The sequence below is a fragment of the Lingula anatina genome, chromosome 8, assembly GCF_051362555.1.
Source record: "Lingula anatina isolate TDL-2025a chromosome 8, LinAna3.0, whole genome shotgun sequence".
NCBI lineage: Eukaryota > Metazoa > Brachiopoda > Lingulata > Lingulida > Lingulidae > Lingula > Lingula anatina.
In genome coordinates this window covers 15,209,692-15,228,067 of record NC_141774.1, presented here as the reverse complement: position 1 = coordinate 15,228,067, position 18,376 = coordinate 15,209,692, and the positions used below count along the sequence as shown (strand labels likewise).

The 18,376-nt window shown below is 34.0% G+C and overlaps 3 protein-coding genes across 8 annotated transcripts in view; 2 read left to right on the top strand and 1 right to left on the bottom strand.

Moving 5' to 3' along the window:
- Positions 1–112: 112 nt before the first annotated feature.
- LOC106179318 (uncharacterized) lies at positions 113–14,570 on the bottom strand. 4 transcript variants are annotated; one of them, XM_013562890.2, is made up of 11 exons: positions 14,398–14,570; positions 13,851–14,036; positions 13,552–13,616; positions 12,883–12,983; positions 4,362–4,525; positions 3,025–4,094; positions 2,707–2,760; positions 2,310–2,448; positions 1,856–2,001; positions 891–980; positions 113–435 (listed from the first exon to the last, which is right to left on the bottom strand). In XM_013562890.2, the coding sequence occupies exons 2-11, from the start codon at positions 13,981–13,983 to the stop codon at positions 367–369; spliced, it is 2,031 nt and encodes a 676-aa protein (XP_013418344.2). In that variant the 5' UTR covers positions 13,984–14,036; positions 14,398–14,570; the 3' UTR covers positions 113–366. The 4 variants fall into 4 exon arrangements, with proteins under 4 accessions (XP_013418344.2, XP_086874995.1, XP_086874996.1 ...); XM_087018869.1 differs by having other exon boundaries at positions 14,331–14,436; XM_087018870.1 differs by lacking the exon at positions 891–980.
- Positions 5,509–13,104, top strand: LOC106179322 (uncharacterized). 2 transcript variants are annotated; one of them, XM_087018876.1, is made up of 5 exons: positions 5,509–5,661; positions 6,082–6,318; positions 6,667–7,748; positions 9,348–9,557; positions 12,100–13,104. In XM_087018876.1, the coding sequence occupies exons 3-5, from the start codon at positions 7,527–7,529 to the stop codon at positions 12,304–12,306; spliced, it is 639 nt and encodes a 212-aa protein (XP_086875002.1). In that variant the 5' UTR covers positions 5,509–5,661; positions 6,082–6,318; positions 6,667–7,526; the 3' UTR covers positions 12,307–13,104. The 2 variants fall into 2 exon arrangements, with proteins under 2 accessions (XP_086875002.1, XP_013418351.2); XM_013562897.2 differs by lacking the exon at positions 5,509–5,661 and having other exon boundaries at positions 5,983–6,318.
- Positions 14,488–18,376, top strand: part of LOC106179319 (DDB1- and CUL4-associated factor 13) — a 54,423-nt gene continuing 50,534 nt past the window's right edge. For both annotated transcript variants that reach the window (XM_087018872.1, XM_013562891.2), the window contains exons 1-9: positions 14,488–14,659; positions 15,299–15,498; positions 15,795–15,902; positions 16,151–16,240; positions 16,600–16,755; positions 16,967–17,044; positions 17,338–17,420; positions 17,734–17,801; positions 18,108–18,204. In XM_087018872.1, coding sequence (XP_086874998.1) covers positions 14,590–14,659; positions 15,299–15,498; positions 15,795–15,902; positions 16,151–16,240; positions 16,600–16,755; positions 16,967–17,044; positions 17,338–17,420; positions 17,734–17,801; positions 18,108–18,204 — 950 coding nt within the window. In that variant the 5' untranslated portion in view covers positions 14,488–14,589. The remainder of the gene's footprint in view (positions 14,660–15,298; positions 15,499–15,794; positions 15,903–16,150; positions 16,241–16,599; positions 16,756–16,966; positions 17,045–17,337; positions 17,421–17,733; positions 17,802–18,107; positions 18,205–18,376) is intronic.

Sequence of the window (18,376 nt, the reverse complement as noted above, 5' to 3'; positions counted from 1 at the left end):
TTTCCTAGAATCCAGTTGGATTTCGCCCTAAGGCTAGGATAATTATATATAATATCACCGACTTTCCACCTCATTTTTAAAAAAGAATGGTTGAGAGAAAACCCAAAGACAATTTGCCCAAGAAAATATAAACACCTTTATTTCTGAAATTCTATATCTTGTTAAAGAGTTTTTAACTCCCCGCTGCTTGCTTGGGTTTCTTTTTCCTCCAGTTCAAACTAATTTGTTCCTTCTAGATCATATATTTTCCAGCAAAATCCATAGCATGAGACTGTTGATCCGACTTTGTTTAAAAAGTCATATTTTGTTATTCTGTAAACCAAAGTTTCTGATTATGTTTTTCTTCATATTCAATTAATCTAGGCTTCATGGAAACTGCTGTTCTCCCTGGTTATCTCTCTCCTGTGGCGCCACCCATCTTTCAATTATGACCTCCTGGGAATACAAAAATACATTAATTTTGATTATACAGCAATTTATCAAATTTGTCAAGCAGAATACATGTGAGCATTTTCACAATTTTTTTTCTAATAAAATAAAGAGGTGTCCAGTTATAATTTTACATCTAAATTTAAGCATTTTTAGTTTAAACAGAAAACCTGAATCAATATTAAATACAAAAAAATGTTTTTCTGCTAAAAAGTACTTTTAAATTATTTATCTATGTTGTTGAATAAAACTATCACACTGGAAAATGCCCATTTGCCCTCCTAGCAAATATTTAAATTAGTTTATTACTGCTACCTGCCAAATACATTGTGAGGAAATTCTTTTTCCCTATTGTTCAAATCTCCTTGCACATTAAAATTATCTCTTTAAGTCTTTAAAAACATTATAGCAAGTGACATATCAAAAACCCCAATGGTAACAAAATTCAGTAGAGACTTTACCATTATCTTAAATTTTGGAATGCAAGCTGGAGAGCTAAGATCCTCATCAGTTACTCCTCTTGGTCGTATTACATAACACAGCAAAACTTCCTACAAGAATGTGAATGTAGAAGCCAGTTAGTGATAAGAATTTTTAAATTTTATTAAAATACAAAATGCCCTTGTCTTGACTGAGATGACTGTGATTGACTCTGACTTACTAAAAATAAGCTTTTTCTTTGTGTGAAGGAAAAATTAAACTAATTTAAACATTATTGACATCACATGAAATTAAATGCACAATGAGTTGTACTCCTTTGAACCCTCTACCCCCATTTTATAAGTCACAATAAGAGCTCTGCTTGTATCTTCAGGGTGTTAAATTTCCATTATCAATTTGAAATTATAAAAAGAAACTCGGACAACTTAATTTTTGATTCTTCTAAAGAAACTAAAAGAGCAAAAAGACATAATTTATAAAACCAAGTAACCATATTTCACAAAATAGTGGCCCTTGCTTCAGTAAAGACCCCCACTTTACCTATATTGCAGTGGTACCAGTAGGCTGTGGTTAGTAGATTGATGCAGTAATACTGAAGACTAATACTGAATATTTTGGAATGGATACAAAAATAGAAGCCTCTGTAAAAATAAAGCCCTCCCCCTCCCCCCCCCCAAAAAAAAAAAAAAAAAAAAAAAAAAAAAAAAAAAACCTATATTGCAGTGGTACCAGTAGGCTGTGGTTAGTAGATTGATGCAGTAATACTGAAGACTAATACTGAATATTTTGGAATGGATACAAAAATAGAAGCCTCTGTAAAAATAAAGCCCTCCCCCTCCCCCCCCCCCCCCCCAAAAAAAAAAAAAAAGAAAGAAAAAAATCTTAACTCTAATAGAAGCAGGGCCCACTTGTATGTAACATATTTCACACCAGCTTTTACTGTCAAAATTAAACAAAAGGAAAAACAGAATATCTTCCCACTGACCTTGGACACCTGTTCAGTGACCCTGTTCATCCCTGCCTGTGAGGTCCAGGACAGCAGCTTCTCTTGTTCCAAGTTTTCTTCCTTCACAGGAAGTACCACCACGGAGTAGGAGGAGTGATAAAATGGAGGACCCTGTTTATATAGGACTGGAAAATAAAACAGCCTTTATTTTGTGTCTTGTCTGGAAGAGAAATGTAATTTTTTTCTATTTACTTGACCAAGTTTTTAAAGTCATGTCTTTAAATCTGAGACTACAGAATTTGAGTGAGTAACCTAGATCTGGACAATACATTCATTTTATTTATAATATCTAAACTTGCAAAGAAAAAAATTTAAAAAAAATTCAACAAAAAAATGTGAGTAACAAATAACTTTAAGGTGTACAAAACATAAACATAACCCAAAGCAATATAATATTTGATTATCTTTGTACTCTGTTGTGTGGGGTACTTACTAAATTCAGCCCCATACTTAATTCCAGTTTTTGGCACCCATCCTTTACTTCTTAGGGAATGATATGCAATGTAGTTGTTCAGGAAGTTCTTTTGTCTTGAGCAAAACTTGCGCCACATTTCTGTCAGATTTAGTTTCTTCTGCAAGTGAAAATTAACAAAACTAAGTTTAACGTAAGAACTGGCCCTAATTTGATTTAATTCACAACCTCAAAAAGTTATAACATAGGGTGTTGAAAGAGTAAGATATCCTGGTATTACATTTGAATTTGTTAATAAAATTCAGTCATCACTTTGTATCATGATAATTTGGAAAAGTGAAACTGGACGAATATTGTAAACAATTAATATGTAATATCTTGTGCACCCAGATTCACTTCACTGACAAGTAATTTTTACCTTAGATTCATCATGTACAACGAGGCAACCTAAACCGTATGATAGAAAAAATGCCTGGAAAAACAAAAAATAAGAATTAACTAGTGTTTAAGATATAAATTGGTCAATACTGTCAGTAACATTTATATGATTCCATTTTCTTTTTTTAATAACCACAAATGTTCAATTTCAAATTTGCTCTTTGTGATTAGATAAAATTGTCTGGTATAACATCAAAGCTTAAACATACTTTACGATAAAATAATTTAATAATATTTCATAAATTTAATTATAGCTGTAAAAATGATCCAACAAAACTTAGATTCAAATTGAACTCACCTCTTCTAAACTAAGACACAAATATTCTTTGACTTTGTATTCTTCCCTTTTCTGACATGGCCTCCATTTCAATCTTGTTGCCATAGTGACATCCTCCTCCTCCTCTTCACTGCTCTCTACTACATATAATTCACCACCAGGGTCATCCATCAGTGATCTTTCATCCACTATATTATCATCCTCACAGTTTTCTCCATTGTCCGACTGTTTAAAAGCCTGCTGTGATTTCTTATTTTCTTGTGATGCAATAACACTATTTAATTTTGATAACTGTGAATCTTTCTGTGATTTTAGACTATGAGTTGCTCCTGTATTTACCTCCAAAGGATCGACATCTTGTGGTATATGATCTGACCTTGACCTGAGAGCTGAGGTAGCATTACTTTTGTCATCAATTTTTTCTGACAAAACTGTTTTATCATTTACATCTGAACTGTCTGCATTTGAAACACCATCTGTCACATTGCCCCAAAACTCAGCAGATATTCTTGAATCAGCATTTTCCCAGGAAGTTGAGTGATCTTGACCTTGACTTAATGCATTTGTTTTATTTGATGATACTGCGTTGTGTTTATTTTGGTCTATTTCATTAACTCCACTTAAAACCTTGTTATTCTGAGCAGTCTCAGAGACACCCCATGACATAGTTCCAGTATCTGTGCCACCTTCACCCCATGGTGACCCTGACTGGCCTTGACCTAATTCTGTCTTCTTATCCTGTATATCCTCTGTATCTGAGGTTCCCCAAAACTCTTCAGCATCCTTTTCATCTACCGCATCCCATGATGAGTATTCTGATTTTACCTCTGGTGTTGCCCAAAAGTCCTCAGATTCCTTCTCACTTACATTGTTCCAGTCCATGGGATGACCTTCACCTTGAGCTAATTCCATTTCTTTTTCAGATTTGTAATCTGAACTGTTACTGTCTATATTGCTTTTAGATTGGCCTTGACCCCATTCTGATTCATCATTATACATACCAAGGGCACTGTTTTGCCCCCACTGTTTTGAATGCCTATTGCCCTTTGAGAAAATGCTCTTTTCCTGATCCTCTGATGAAGATGAATTAACTGGGATAAGAAAAATATATTTAAATTAAAATATTTTAATTATTCAAATAGGTTATAATTTAAATAATTTCATCTCCAATAGCAACATCTGCTTAAGTATAATGAATCATATTTTTACATATTTGATAAAATAATTACAAATTCAAAAGGCAATAATTTCCCAAATTCAAATCAATTTTCAGTTTTCACACAAAAGAGGCAATTTTACTTTAATTTTCAAACTTAAATTTCAATTAAAAATGTGTAAGACATTTCAACAGAAATCACCATTTTCTTCCCCTTTCATTTTCTTCATTCCATCTCCAGCAATTCTATTTTGATCTAGACTCCGTGTCATTTGTTCCTCCATGTCAGTGTCTATGTATTCTTCAGCTGGCATTTTACCCGCCTGGAAATCTGCCTGTTTTCTCCATCTACAGTGGCGCAAGTACCTGTCAAAATACATGCAAATACAACTCTTATTATTTATCGAAAACTGAAAGTCCTCTCATCTGATCTCACTGCTTTTTTTAATATGATCCTTCAAACACAAAGGCATGCATTATATTTTGATTTATAAAAAAAAAAGCTGATAAAAGATTATTAAGTTTTATTAAAAAATTATACAGAAAAAAATCCTTTGCAATTGTGGTTACCTCATCCAATGCAACTCTCATTTAAAAAGATGAGTTTGTGATACCATTTTCCTTTAAAAATAAATTCAGTTTCTTTCCCACACAAGGTATTTGCATGGCCCATACAAATCCAATACAACCTAAAATTGTAAATGAAGCCAGTGCTTCACTGTTACGTTAAGCATTGCCGCCCTATTGATTGATTAGTAGCTATTTCCCTGAAAAAGGTCTTCACAATCCCACCAGGGAATTCGCAATAATCTTATAAAAGACCTCATCTGTATGCTAATTCCTTCCTCCACTGGAAAAGCTGTGATCTTCTCTGGGTCTCACTGACATAAGAATTGAAACCTATACATCTTTGTGATCTATCTGTTATTACTCAATTAGCTGCTTAGCGCCATTGATGGATTTTTTTGTTATCATTCTGATAAATGAAAATACAGTAATTTCAAAGCATGGCTGTAGGAATAACAGAAATACTGTCATAGAAGATACAACTTAAAATAGATGATGAAATGAAGCCTTTTTTATCACTGTTACTAGCCCCATAAGGATTCAATTTTGCAATTATAAGCAAAATGCCACAGCTTCAAAAATAAGAAAAAAGGGACCCTCCACGCTAAGCCTACTCAATAGTTGCACTGCTGCATTCTTAGGAGTAATTTGTGAAATGATGCGTCTATGCCAATCCCGCCTCCCCTGAGACACAAACCTCCTAATTCAATCAATACATACATATCAACTGCACATTTGTTGTTTTTAGGACAGATGTCTGCCAAAATGTCACAAAGATGATTTTTTCCCCCAGCTCCCAACGAGAATTATTTAAATACTTCCTGAGATAGTAAATTATTTAGATGTTATTTGACGACTCCAGTTAGTCGTTAAAAAGAGAGTATGCATCAGTGAAAATGTGCTTTTAACCAACCACGGATTTCTCTGTGAAGATGGTATGTCTGTTTGTTACGTGGATAATTTTTTCCTCCTGATGAGGAATATCTCTGGATTTAGTTAGTCATCTAGATGTAATCTGAATACTTAAGTTAGTATTACAAGTAACTTACAGGTAATCATGTACATGCACTAGTCTTATATTTCTTTCGCCTTGCAAATAAGAAACAAAATTATATTTTCCAGTGCCATAAATTTTTTCACTTACCTGTATGGCAAAATATAAAATTAGGCTATTTGTGACCGGGTGTTTCCTTTTAATTCTTTTTTTTTAATTTTATTTGTTTATGTACTTATTTATTTGTATAATTCATTTATAGTTAATAACTGTCATTTTTGTTCTATAATTTGGATCAAAGTCGAGTCAAAAACGTATCATCTAATTTTATATATGCAGTATTACATTTTATCATCACAAGGTGATTGGGATTGGAACCTAAAGCATAACAGTCTACTTGAAAGTTATTCAGAAACAGGATATATATATATTTTAAGTAACAACATCCATCATTCCATCCAATGCCCAGGGGATCCTAATGCCAAAATAACTGACACTTAGGGGCAGGCTTCACCGACCTTTTGTTTACATCCGCATGTTAATTCAATAACTTGAAGATGGAACACAAAGATCATTGCCAATGAGTGTGAATAGAAAGGTTTGTATGCGGTCACGGTTGGATGATACTCTCACAGTAAATTGGGGGTGAAGACTAAATGGAATAGGGATAATTTGCTTTGCAGTGAAATGTCTCAATATCATAAGAATAAGTTTTTATATATATATAAAAATGAAAAAGAGTAAATTTTATTAAATTAATATATATAACTACATTCTTGATTATTTCAATGTGTGGTGTTTTCAGACAATACTCCAAATTAATATTTATACTCATATGCCTTATACATGTATTTAATTATGAAATCTATCTGAAATCAACAAATTACTTACAGTTTCATCAAAGAAACATCACACACTAATTATACTTCATAATAAAATATTTCAGCTCATTGATTATTTAAGAACCATCCATGTGCACGCCAAAGATAATAAGGTCTAGGGAGTCAACACACAGGAAGACTTAAGTCTAGTTATTCGCACATATTTAGCAGCTTGTAATCCCTGTGGAGATTAGTGAAGACAGAGCACCGGATCATTATTACGTTTCTATTTCAATCTCTTAAAGGCAAACAGCAAGTGTCTACGAATCAATTGAATGTACAATGTCTAATGAGAAGAAGGGAATACGACTGTTAGGATCACATTTATTTGAACTTTCTTCAAGTGGTCATACTTGAATGAGAATGTGCACTGTTTTTAATGAGAAGAAAGGAAAACGACTGAGTCACAATGTGGATATGAATTAACACACTGCTTCTAATGGGAAGAGAGGAATAAAATAGACCATGTTATAAATTTTCATCATTTTCTTCAAGTGGATATGAGCAGGTGGATATAAATAAATGGGGATGTTTCACTGTTTCTAATGAGCTGGAATACTCAAGACTGGAAGTTGAAATTCTTGACTAAACAAACAAGACCGCTTTGATACCATTTAAGTTGTTACCAGTTACACAGATGGACCATAAATTAATGATCAACCTAGTTTCCTTGAAAAAAGCATGTTCTAGTCAAAGCTAGAGTCTTTTCGTTTGTTGCTGTTAACATAATGGACCTCATAGTTACATGCAGTCAGGCTATTTCTTGGAATTTAAATGATGAACTGCAGTCACCAACTGAAAGGAAATAGCAGAATTATGAAACTCTGTGGAAGACAAAGACATGAAAACTTAGTTCAAAAGCAGCAACTACAGTGCAAATACATTTAAAAGACTGTTGTTCCTTAAATGCCAAATCAACAGGACAATGCTGGTTTCAAAAATATTCCAAATGTGCACCACGTCTGTTCATGCTCATAGCTCTATCATATACCCCAGGAGGCACTGGATAAATAATGGTATACATGTCCACTTCTGTGCAGTTATTGTTATCGTCGTCATTTTGGCAACAACTGTTGTGGTAGATGGACAAGACACCAAGGTCAACAATCTGGAGAAAACCAAGCAGTACAGGAGGCTAGGGGCTTTGGTAAGTATATGAAATCATGTCAATGATGTGACACTTCAGGGGTACTGTAGGCATAGTTAAAATCATGAGAAGCAATGTATCAATAACTGGTATTTTATCAATTGCAACTCATCTATTTATACATTCATATGCATTTTTTACCATTTTAAAATCACAGCTACTTAAAAATAAATTACTTATTTTATATCTATTTATTTTTGCCAAATACTTCAAAGTTTCAACTTTAACTATGAAAAATGAAAGAAATCCATATCTGATGTCAAAAAATGTAATTAATTTTGCTGAAACTTAAAAAAAAAAAAAAACATTTTAAAATAGAATAAACTCTATTCACTTAGACAAGGGAAGCACTTGCCTTATCCAAAATCGCCCCAAATTTAATAAATGAAAACTCTGCGTAATCTAAAGGAATTAGTACTGGTAGTGTACAGGTTTGCTTGGTCCTTTATCAACACCCTGTGTTTAAGAGCATGTCTCTGCCATTCCCAGTTACAATTTAAGGCAATGGCAGACAGTTGTCGATAATAGAGGAGAGAGACCAGAGACCCAGTCCGGAATTCTGGGTGCACTTCAACCTCTGGCTACCAACATGATCAATATGAAAAGAGAAAGAAAAATATCAACAGGTTCTTATTCCTGTATAAAAAGGCCTTTTTTGCCATGTTCAGCTACAAAGTCTGTTTCTCATGCAATATTAACATTAACATTATCAATTAAGGGGGTGGGCTGAAGTCAAAAGTCAAAAGCCGAAAGTGCATCAAGTAGGTACTCATAATTCTGACTTTTTGCCTCTTTTAAACAGAGCATGCTCAAAAAATATGTTGACAAAATAACTAACTGTAAAATATCTTGTCCCTTTTCATCCCAAATGTACTAACTTTTATCCCCCAATGGCTTCCCCGCTGGGTTACACAGCAAGATTACAAGTGGGTTTGGACATATCTGATGCACAAATCCATCAGTCCGTGTAAAAAATTTCTTCTGGACAGGCCCTTAGATACTCATAACCTTCAATGTGAAAAAAAGTCTAAGGACAAAAAGTCTAAGGGCAAAGCAAATCTCATTTACTGTATCAGTTCCTTGAATAAGGAAAGATCTTAGACTAATTTTATTCACTGTCTCCTTTATTGATCAGGAATGATATTATTTTTTTAGATGAAAACCATGTAAATTATCAGACAAGATTACAAAGAGATTCAATCAAATTCATCTGGGATCTATCCTCAACATATCTCAAGTTCTTAAACAGATGATATGCCTCTTTTAATTTACTAAAAAGCTGGATCTAAAAGTTCTTGAAATCCCGAGAAGAGAAAACTCTGCAAATAAATGAAAAGAAAATTTGAAATAGACTTCAGAATAAGTAAGTCTGTACTGTTTGTATAGCAACATATTTTTAATAACTCATTTGATGCAGTTTTACAAGATGATACCAAAGTGCTTTGACTTGCGCAACAATTTTTTGATTAAAATTGTATTTAATCTACGTGACTTTTCCTGATTATAACAAATATTATCTAATCGTACAGGTATTTCAAACATGCCCCTCCTTATCAAATAATTTCTCTTAATTTTTACATTTTATTCAATCAAATTCAGTGTTACAAAACGCTGCCACTGGGGCGTTACTGCGGACAGGTGCGTGACCAGTGCTGCGGGATGATGGAATGTATAACCTACGATGAGGAAACAGACAGCTGGCCAGCATGTCCAGTGTACGCCCTTTACAAAGAATGTATCTGTGGACCTCCAGCAGGCTTCCAACATATACACAGAGTGAAGCCAGCGGGGGAGAAAAAATATGACCCTGTAAGTATGAAGAATAATCTCCAGCTTCTTTCATTTTTTTCAACACATCAGTACTCTAAGTGTAGGTTGGAGCAAAACTACCACTCTGTTAGTATGCAGAGAAATTTACCACCCTTTATCAATAAAAGAAAGCTGGCAATTAGGATCAGGGAAAAATCAGATGTGATGCAATCAATAAATTAACACCTATAAGTAATTATAGTAATAATAATAAAATTTTTCTTAAATGCAAAGAAAAAAGGTATATTCAGAAAAAAATAAGATAAGACCCCAGTCTTTAAATAAGAACTCATTGGATAATTAGCCTATGGAGATGCACTGGATTATGTGGATTTTTTTTTCACAGATATCTTCAGAATCTTCAGAAAATAAAGGTGATACCATAAAAAATGAGAAAATGGACAATTTTTTGTGTACAGAGAGAGAGAGAGAGAAAATGAGACAGCATAAATGTATATTTTGTACAGCCTATTAAAATGCCGCACCAAATATTTCTTTACTCTCAAAATCTGAATATAGAGATAAGAAGTTCACTGTAAGCCAATACCCATACAACTTGGCTTGGGCATTTTGACTAACATCCTGCTCAAAGCAACATGTATACCCACCGGACGAGATTATCTGCTCAAGAAGAATTTGCTGACAAGTTTGATTCACTTGAGATGCTGATATTTCCATCAATGTCCGTTTAAAACTCATTTAAGGTATTCTACGGGGACATATTCCAAAAAGACAACAATTTAGGGTTAGCCCAGTAAATAATTGGTATTCTGGAAGAAGACAGTTTCTTTTTTTTTTCTTTCTTCTTTTTCCTAAATGTCCACTAATGAGCAAACTAATGACAAAATAATGACAACTAATGACAAAAAAATACCAGCAACTACATATTAAGCTCTTTCTTTGACAGAGGTAATGATGTATATTTTGTTATTTTTGGAGTCTGCAGTTACTGGTGTTTTTTTTTTTTTTCTTCTTTTTTTTTTTTTTCTTGCTCTTTTGCTCTTGTCCACTAATGAACAGAAAAAACCAATCCCCTCTTTCTTTAGGAACAGTACTGATGCTCATTCGACATTTTTTGAACCAAAATATCTGAGAACCCTTTCCTCCTGACACGAGCACGCAGCGTATAATTGATCAACTTAACTTGACAAGGCAAAACATTAACTTAATAAACCAGTACCATTATTCCATTACAAGATTAGAGTTTAAGAGATCAAACAGTAGAGTGACTCTGCTATCCCATGACAAGTTCCCATACTGCCATTAGCTTTTCCGCACATCTGAATAATTTATAACTATAAATGGCTTCTGTCATTCAGACTGTGGTTCTAATATCCCTTAAAAACAAGAGGGACATGTTCAATCATTTACTACTTGAAAAATGTCCCGTTATAGTGATAAGTGATTTATTTTGTATCAAGTGATAAATAAAATGTCTGACTTTTTTCAAGATGTTTGCACATTGCAGAAAGAAAATCTGGAAGAATAATTTATAAGAGATAATGTATATTAATTATGAAAAAAAAAAAGAATAAGATTAAATATTTCAAAAATGAAGACGTCCATGAAAAGACTGATGATAAAATTTAAGTTCTGTTTAAAGTGATAAATGATTGAAGATATTCCTCTAGACAATTCTTTGCTGAAAAAAAGCAACAGAAGCAAGGAATTAATTCAAATCCCCTTACTTTTTTTAAATAATCATATTCCACATTGAAACAATTTTTCAAAATTAGGCCTTGTGAGTTTAGCTAAATGTGAAATCTGTAAGTGTTTACTCTTCTTATATTTACATTGGTAAGTCTCCAATGTGCCATCTTAAATGCTGTGATATTGAACTTAAAAAAAAAAAAAATTCACAGCAAAAGAAAACTATTGATTTTTAATCATCAGTGCACAACTTGCTGTAGAATCCGTGGAAATGGATTTATTTTAATCTTGATCTTTATGGAATCATTCAAGCGCTGAAACCCAATGTCTGACTTTGTTGTATTAAATTTTATTATCATTTATTGAGGCACTCACAGAGAAAGGATAAATCAGTGGTATACAATGAAAAAAGACATAAAAAAGTTAAAGATATTTTATAAGAAGATGGTTCTGAAAATTTATGGCAAAATCATAGCCATTTTCAGGGATGAGAATGCCATTTAGTGAAAAATTTTGAAAATATGGCGTGGGATCCAGGGGGCCCTCTGCATCTCAAAAATGATATTTTGGGGTCCCAGAAAGTCAGAAATCTGCCAATAGACAGAAAAATCTCCTAACTGCATTTTTTCTTAATCTAATACCATTGTTAATTTTTTATTTCAGGGGGCCTTTACTGGTGTAAATTGGTATAACTGCATTATTCTTAACCTAATATCATTGTTAATTTTTTAAATTTTGGGATGCTTTTACTGGTAATCTGTACTTAAAACGTATTTCAATCAATACAAAATGAAATGTATTAAACATAAACATTTGTATTATTAATCTGTATTGATCAGGCTACAAAGAATATGAAGACTTAGTAAAACATCCGTAATTTATATCCTTCCAGTGCCATAATCGCATCCCACAAGGCAAACCGTGTGGCAAAAAACAAGATGGCTGCTGTGGCGTGATGCACTGCCTCCAGTACAACTGGAAACCCTGTCCCAGAGATGCCGCCCAAGAAGACTGTATGTGCATGCCTAAAGGGGGCGGTATTGTTGCCCTGCTAGCTAAATATGGCAACGAAAACCAGGCACCAACAACGAAAACTTGACCTGACAGTCAGGCTGGACAGTTGAAGTTGATTCATCGACTAAAAGAGCCTAGTTCTATTTGGCTTGCAAAGTGAAAAATTACTGACTCAGAGTCTATTTTGAAAATGATTGGACATTGATATGCAAAATATGAAGAATAATAAAAAATTCAATGTCATGTTAACTGCTATAAATTGTACTGTTATAATCTGTCATAAAGAAAGTTTTATTATAGTCACTTTGTGTATGAAGAAATATTGCTGAGAAGTGCACCTGTCCTTGGTTTCTATCCCATACTGTATAGATCAAATTTAAATCTGGGCCTTTTCGTATATATAAAGCAGTGCATATTTGTGTGTAGCACCAGTTTGCCTTGTCAACTGCCATTGCAACTCCCCACACCCTCCCCCACCCCACCCTAAATCCCCCCTCCCCCACCCCACCCTGCCTCTGGCCCTGTATAGTCATCATCTACTGACAAACACTGTCAGCTAGGTAATAAATTTTAAAATTCCTAAAAATATGCATCTGTACTGAATGAAATATTACCTTAACTGGATGTCCACTAATACTGAAATGCTACGTAAATCCTGTACCTGTGTTTCTTCATAACTTGCAAAGTGTCCCTGTCTTGTCTAGCCTGGCTCTGTAAACTTCTGATGCCCCAGCGAGAAGTGGTTCCCTTCCCAAAGAAACCCTAAAATATGCAAGATATGAAACTGTAAAACTACTAGTACTTTGTGGAAAAATTGTATGATATATGTGATATATATAGTACTAATGCTTATCTTTTGGTTTAATAAAAGAGGATTGTTTTAGATGTGATCTATTCAAAATCATCTCAACTAACACACATTACTCTCTCTCTCTCTCTCCTATATAAACCACTATATATATACTGGTATATCTCACTCACACAAGTGACATTTATGTGTTTAGGAGTATATAGACAAAACCACACAAAATCTCTCTTTCTCTCTCACTGTAGCTCTCTTTAGCTCTCTCTCTCTCTCTCTCTGTCACACACACACACACATTGCTATATATTGAATATCAAAAAATATACATTTACACACAAACAGAGAGAGAGAGAGAGAGAGAGAGAGAGAGAGAGAGAGAGAGAGAGAGAGAGAGAGAGAGAGAGAGAGACCGACCCACACACACACACACCCTGTTCTAGGATCTATTCTGTCCACTGCCTCCACATTTTTGGCTCAAAATTACTCTTGAACTACTACATTGATAGTATATGAGTAACGCCTTACCATATTGTAGATAAGTTTCATGTCCCCACTGTGCTTGATGAACACTGATGTGCCCACAAGTTCACCTGAGGGATATAAACAAAATATGGTTGAATATCAATGTTTATCTTCTATGCACTTTTGGGCTGAAAAACACATCATGAATAATATATTTTAGTGAATGTAAAATTTTTCAAGAATGACATCAAATAAGAGCTTAGACAATAATAATGATGCTGATGCAAGGTAATAATGGTGTGATGAAAGGATTTTTTATATTAACAATTAGGCTTCTTGCCAATCTGAAAGGTATTTCTCACCTTCATAATAATACCAATTTCTGGCACTTGCTGGTTCATTAGTTATAGTTGCTATTGGAATAGGGAATGGGGCCTCCTTCTGTAATCGGCACCAGCGCTTGCGTTTCGGAGCTCTTTGTGCACTTCTATCCATACTGGTATTATTAGTCTATGTACCATTTAATTTTAAATATAATATTTAGAATACTGAAAATGGAAACAAAGCAGAGTAAAATTACAAGCATGACGAATAATATCTTTGCCTTCTATACTTGCTTTAGTACTAGTGTAACAAACACTAATTAAAGCATGATTATTCGTGATAAACTGTAACTTCTACTCTAACTTCTCAGGAACTGATACTGATGAAGGATACCATAGACTGTACTGTAGCGTTTGCGGTTTGGCCTTTGAAATTTTAATACTCTGAGGGCCTGTGCTTACCATTATATGGATCAAAACAAAAAAAATACAAGAATTAAGTAAGATCACACAGATTACCTTAATTTAAAACTATGCTTATAACAAAATTAAGCTTATCTGCCTCTAAATCCAAAATAAATCGAACCTCTTAGCTGCCTCTTCGATTCACCACACGTTTCTTGTCTTTAAGCTCTTTCGTGAATGGAGACTTGAAAGTGGATAAAAACTTGACCCAGTTTTTACAACACGTTTTCCGGTTTTCAAACATGCTGAAAATTGTGGTAAAAACATTGTTTCCTGTTTGAGAGTGAGTTATTGTGTTAACTAAGAAGATAAAATGAAGGTCAAGGTTCTCTCTAGAAATCCAGATGATTTTCGGCGAGAAACCAAGCGGGATATACAAAAATGTAAGAAATACTGCCTGCAAGTGCAACTAATTAATAAGACGGTTCAACAGAAATTGGTGCCACGTGAAATATGAAAATGCATTTAATTTTTATTCCATGAACAAATGTTTTCATTTTGTCGGAAAATGTTTTCTTTTGTTTAAGGTCAAATTCAGATAAAGTTTGCTTCACGAACAATAAATCATTTGATTACAGTACCTCTTGATATGAATTCTGCATAATTATTATGTCATTATCAAAGTAAAATTAAAATTTATGCCATTTTTAGTTTATTGACCAAAAATTTTACTTGTTCATGTCTAAGTCCAGAATATGACACCCTTCTTTATTATGAAATCAGTAAATTTGAGGTCAAACAGATTTATGATCTAAGATTTAATACTAATTGTTATTTATTTATTTATTTATTTATTTATTTATTTATTTATTTAATTATCTTTTTTACTTTCACCAAGGGGGCTATGTTTTTTCATTTGCTGGTTTGTTGCATTATCTAAATAAAAGCCTAAGTCAAAAAGTTACAGACAGATTTCAATTTTAATAATCAGGATACACCAGAAATGATTCGATTTTGTTGGTAACCCACCAATTGAATAATAAATAGTAATTACAAGTGAACTTTCTTTTATGGCAATTCAGTGCCAAGAAATTATGACCCAGCTCTGCATCCTTTCGAGGCCCCAAGAGAGTACACACGTGCTCTTAATGCAACGAAGTTAGAGCGGGTGTTTGCAAAGCCGTTTCTTGGGTCACTGGATGGACACCGGGACGGTGTACACTGTATGTGTAAACATCCGACTAGTCTGTCATTATTACTGTCTGGGTCTTATGATGGAGAGGTGAGTGCAATTTAATATTCAGACTGGTGATAAAATAAAGCATGATGGAGAATTCTTGCATCTTGAATGTATCCGCTAGTTTTGTTATTTTATTATAAATTTCATAGCAGTAAAATAGTCCTGATCAGTTTATAGATATGATGTTCTGATGTATCAAAATGGGTAATATTCTGCTGTTTCATTCAAACTGTTGATAAGATAGCATGAATAAGAAAGTCATATATTTATTGAAAATCTTTCTTGAGACACCTTCCATCTTGATTGTATTCTATTTATTGTCTAAAATATATTTTCAGATTCGTCTTTGGAACCTACCAAAGAGAGAGTGTGTGCGTGCTGTAGCTGCTCATGAAGGCTATGTGCGGGGCATGTGTTATAACCCAAGTGGAGATTATTTTTATTCAGTAAGTGTGTATACTTAAATCACAATTTATAGCTAAATACAAAATACCTTTACATTACGTATGCCCTTTAGACGCCATGTATGCTATGGTAAATCAAACGTTAGATAAAGAATTGTATCTTCTTGTGTTACTGATTTTACAGAAAATGTTTAAGTAAAATGGTTACCTTATTTCATGCAACTGAAAAGGAAAGAGCAATGGTAAAAATAATGAAACCTAAAACAGTGATTAAGAAAATGTATTTCCAGTGTGGAGATGACAAGATAATTAAGCAGTGGAGCATGGAAGAACCTGGTTATGGGGAACACATGCAGCCAACCAACACAATCCTGGGCAAGGTGGGTGACATATTTAATAGAATCTGGTCCCCTTACCCTGTTTTGTTCAAGTGTATATTTATGACAGTTTCAAAAATTTTAATCAGAGAATTCAATACAATGTTATCTTCCCTAGAGTCTCATGACTCAGAATCTTCATCTTTGAAAGTTTTTGATTTGTTCATGTGTACATTTATAACAATTTCAAAAATTTTAATCAGAGAATTTAAAACAACGTTATCTTCCCTAGAGTCTCACGACACAGAATCTTCACCTTTGAAAGCTTTTGTTTAATATATCTGTACATATGCCAGTCATGGTGTGTAGTTGATAGGAATATTGTTTCTTCTGTACTTTATTCTTTCTTCCTTTTTCTCCAGACAATCTTCCATGCCATGGACCACCACTGGCAGGACAATGTCTTCGCCACAGCGGGTCAACAAATGGACATTTGGGACGAGGAGCGGTCAGAGCCCATGAGGTCATTCACCTGGGGTGTGGACAGTCTGAACAGTGTCAAATTTAACCCCATAGAGGTATGATGTGGATACACTAACAGGAGTAAACACACACACACACACACACACGAACTGATGAAGGTCACATTGGCATGGAAGTCTGCCCCCCCCCCCCCCCCCCCCCACTCTAATACACATAGCCCCTTTATCAGTTCTTCTCCAGATCCTATGGCTAAAATTTTGCTTGAATAGTTTTGTTATGTTTAATTTTTTAAAAATCTGTTTCCAGACACATATTCTTGGTGCCACAGCCTCGGACAGAAGCATCATACTATATGACATGAGGGGGTCTGCGCCTCTAAGGAAGGTGAGGGTTTTTTGCTTTTTCACCATTATCTGAACCCTCTTGGTATTTTTTTTTTTTTTTTTTTCGCTGAAGTGAGTGGATAATATTGGTGAAGTCAAAAATTTGACAAGTGGGATGTGTTTCTTTTTTATTCTTGGAATTTTTCGTTTTCTGAACCCATTTTTTTGCTAAATCTTGATGTGTCAGCAAGGCGAACTCTTTGAACTTAATGTTCACAGGAAAAGATGGTTTGATTCTATAAATGTTTGAGTTCCTGTTGAAAGACAACAACAGTAGTGCCATCTATGTTCCAGGTGATTCTTAAGCTGCGTTCTAATAACATAGCATGGAACCCTATGGAGGCTTTCATGTTCACTGCCGCCAATGAGGATTACAAGTATGTGGATATAATCTCCTCATCCCCTAGTCTTGGAAAGTTTTTCCTTATCAAATAATATGCAATTGAGTATGAATCTATATAATTTTACAGTGAAATTAAACAATTAAACAACAATATTAAGATTTTCCTTTAAAATATTGTTTTAGCTAGACCGAGTCGAGTACGTCTTTCTCTCATTTTCTCTTGCTTGCTAAGTATATATACAATATATTGTAAAACTCTACAAAGTGGAAATGTTTTCTTTTATGAATAAATGAATGGAACTGAATGTTTTATATATCATATTAACTGTATTTAACTTTTCCCCTAGTCTGTACAGTTTTGACATGCGGAGACTTGATCGCCCTCTCAACATTCACATGGACCACGTGTCTGCAGGTAGGTGCTGACATCTATTGTCATATTAATTTACTATTATTTAGAAATGAATTACATAGTCTTGAGGTGAGATTACTGTCACAGTTCGTGCTAGAAGGGATCATCATGGTAATTCTGAATTTAGAATTGATGTTTGTGTTTTCACATAATATTAAAATATTATCATTTGTTGTGCAATCAAGTAAAGTTGATAAAAAAGTTAAGGTTACTTGTAATTAAGTAAGACTTCATTTTAAAAGCATAATGTTCAGTGTGACATAATATAGTTAAAGAGACCTGATAAACACAGTTATTTCTTAATTACAGTTTTGGATGTTGATTACTCCCCCACTGGGAAGGAGTTTGTGTCTGGAAGCTATGACAAGTCCATCAGAATTTTCCCCGTTGATAAGGGACACAGCAGGTAACACATATTTTTTCACCTTTTACCTTTGGTTTTTGACCTCGGAGTCAAAATTCCCACTTTGTTCACAATCTTGGAATTAGTCAACAAAATGCTGTCTGCCCCTGACCGTTTCAACTTTGGACCAGTAGTCTTAGGAGAACTGCTTGTCTGATTCAATTTTGAATAGTGT

Excerpts from the sequence above, each read along its gene's own strand:
- LOC106179322 (XM_087018876.1), top strand. The coding sequence starts at position 7,527 with ATGCTGGTTTCAAAAATATTCCAAATGTGCACCACGTCTGTTCATGCT. Across the intron at positions 7,749-9,347 it reads ACAGGAGGCTAGGGGCTTTG|TGTTACAAAACGCTGCCACT; the intron begins GTAAGTATATGA and ends AATCAAATTCAG. Across the intron at positions 9,558-12,099 it reads GGGAGAAAAAATATGACCCT|TGCCATAATCGCATCCCACA; the intron begins GTAAGTATGAAG and ends ATATCCTTCCAG.
- LOC106179318 (XM_013562890.2), bottom strand. The coding sequence starts at position 13,983 with ATGGATAGAAGTGCACAAAGAGCTCCGAAACGCAAGCGCTGGTGCCGA. Across the intron at positions 12,984-13,551 it reads TGAAACTTATCTACAATATG|GGTTTCTTTGGGAAGGGAAC; the intron begins GTAAGGCGTTAC and ends TGCATATTTTAG. Across the intron at positions 436-890 it reads TTCCAAAATTTAAGATAATG|GAGGTCATAATTGAAAGATG; the intron begins GTAAAGTCTCTA and ends TTGTATTCCCAG.